Below are 2,279 nucleotides of genomic sequence, written 5' to 3'. Positions count from 1 at the left end.
ATACTATAGTCTTACTTCTGGTGTAAAAACTAGTCTCTTTCACTCCTTTATATACTATAGTCTTACTTCTGGTGTAAAAACCAGTCTCTATCACTCCTTTATATACTATAGTCTTACTTCTGGTGTAAAAACCAGTCTCTATCACTCCTTTATATACTATAGTCTTACTTCTGGTGTAAAAACCAGTCTCTATCACTCCTTTATATACTATAGTATTACTTCTGGTGTAGAAAACCAGTCTCTTTCACTCCTTTATATACTATGTTTATGAGTATAACAATGTTCCAAGTTTCTAACCCAGAATCTAACAGTTCTACAGATGAATTTAGCCTTAAGACGGGAAACCCGGCCCTGGCCTTTTAGTCAGCCGTCTTTTTCCCCAATGTAACCTTTTTACATGTATTTAAACACAAATAAGACTTGAGAGAGTGTGAAATAGGCCTAGATAGCTGTCAAATCAATGTCACGAAATATAGCATTGTGGTCTGCTGTCCTCTGTCCACTTTAAACGTTGGTTTGAGTGAAAGTGACTAAATATGTCGTATCTCCCCCCCCTGCAGTCGAAGGAGTCTTCGTCAGTCCTTAGCTGTGACATCTCAGCAGACGACAAGTACATCGTCACAGGCTCCGGGGACAAGAAGGCTACTGTCTACGAGGTAATCTACTAGAGACAGACACACAGACGGACGGACAGATGGGATTATGGTGGAGGACCTCATATGGGATTATGGTGGAGTGGAGGACCTCATATGGGATTATGGTGGAGTGGAAGACCTCAGATGGGATTATGGTGGAGTGGAAGACCTCAGATGGGATTATGGTGGAGTGGAGGACCTCAGATGGGATTATGGTGGAGTGGAGGACCTCAGATGGGATTATGGTGGAGTGGAGGACCTCAGATGGGATTATGTTGGAGTGGAGGACCTCAGATGGGATTATGGTGGAGTGGAGGACCTCAGATGGGATTATGGTGGAGTGGAGGACCGCAGATGGGATTATGGTGGGGTGGAAGACCTCAGATGGGATTATGGTGGAGTGGAGGACCTCAGATGGGATTATGGTGGAGTGGAGGACCTCAGATGGGATTATGTTGGAGTGGAGGACCTCAGATGGGATTATGGTGGAGTGGAGGACCTCAAATGGGATTATGGTGGAGTGGAGGACCTCAGATGGGATTATGCTGGAGTGGAGGACCTCAAATGCGATTATGGTGGAGTGGAGGACCTCAAATGGGATTATGGTGGAGTGTAGGACTTCATAATGCTCAGGAACACTGGATTACTCATACCTCCCTCACAGACACAGACATCCTGGATGTGATGTTGGCGTTCTGGAGTCTGCTGGCCCACAGCCCCCTGGACTGGCGGTCTGGGATGCTTCGCTGACCTGGGTAGTATGGCCGGACTGGGGCTGAGTTTGACCAGACTGGTATTGTGTCTCAGGCTCTGCCCGTCCTCACTCGTTAGGACTAAGTAGTGGCAGTACACTAGTTGAGTGAGTTAAGGTAGCTCCAGAGGCACTAAGAGAAGAAGAAACATTTTGTTTTTCTATTTGTTTTTTGTGTCGCGGCGGCACAGAGAGGATAGAGGAGAGAGGTTCAAGGTTCAGTGTGACTCAGCGTGAAAAAGCATCCCTGTGTAAAGTCAAATGTACATAGTAGTTTAGCTAGTGTACATGACGGCAGAATAAAAGGCGTTTATATTCTGGTGTCCAGATCCACTCTCTCTGGTTCTGCCTGTGTGATGGTTCTCTCTGCATGTATTAGGGCTCCCGAGTGGCGCAGCGGTCTAAGGCACTGCATCTCAGTGCTAGAGGCGTCACTGCAGTCCCTGGTTCGAATCCGGCCGTCCCGGAGTCCCATATGGTGGCGCACAATTGGCCCAGCATCGTCCGGGTTTGGCCGGGGGTAGGCCGTCATTGTAAATAAGAATTTGTTCTTAACTGACTTGCCTGGTTAAATAAAGGTGAAATAAAAAAATTTAAAATAAATGTTCTGTCCTCTCCTTGGATATCTCCCTCTCTCAGGGTGATGAATATCTTCATAAAAGGATTTCTATTTTCCTGTTTTCATCTTTGCTGCTGTTTCTTTTCCAGTCTGCCTGACCTTTTCCTGAAATGTAATTAGAATATTATCTATCCACCCCCCCCCCCCCGTTTTTTTTTTTTACTGGAGCACTGAACAAAACACGAGAGGAACACGTGAAACATCATGTCTAGTGGATTGTAGCATACAATACCCCTGTCTGTGACCAGGACCCTGTATAGAGTAGTAGAGATGG

General features: G+C 46.0%; 1 protein-coding gene across 1 annotated transcript in view; it reads left to right on the top strand.

Moving 5' to 3' along the window:
- tle3a (TLE family member 3, transcriptional corepressor a) overlaps window positions 1-1,989 on the top strand; it is a 110,670-nt gene extending 108,681 nt beyond the window's left edge. The window contains exon 20 of the mRNA XM_082968208.1: window positions 561-1,989. Coding sequence (XP_082824334.1) covers window positions 561-668 — 108 coding nt within the window. The 3' untranslated portion in view covers window positions 669-1,989. The remainder of the gene's footprint in view (window positions 1-560) is intronic.
- The last annotated feature ends 290 nt before the right edge of the window (window positions 1,990-2,279 follow it).

The sequence above is a fragment of the Salmo salar genome, chromosome 23 (genome assembly GCF_965601325.2).
Source record: "Salmo salar chromosome 23, fSalSal1, whole genome shotgun sequence".
NCBI classification, from domain to species: domain Eukaryota; kingdom Metazoa; phylum Chordata; class Actinopteri; order Salmoniformes; family Salmonidae; genus Salmo; species Salmo salar.
This window is presented reverse-complemented; position numbering and strand designations above follow the sequence as displayed.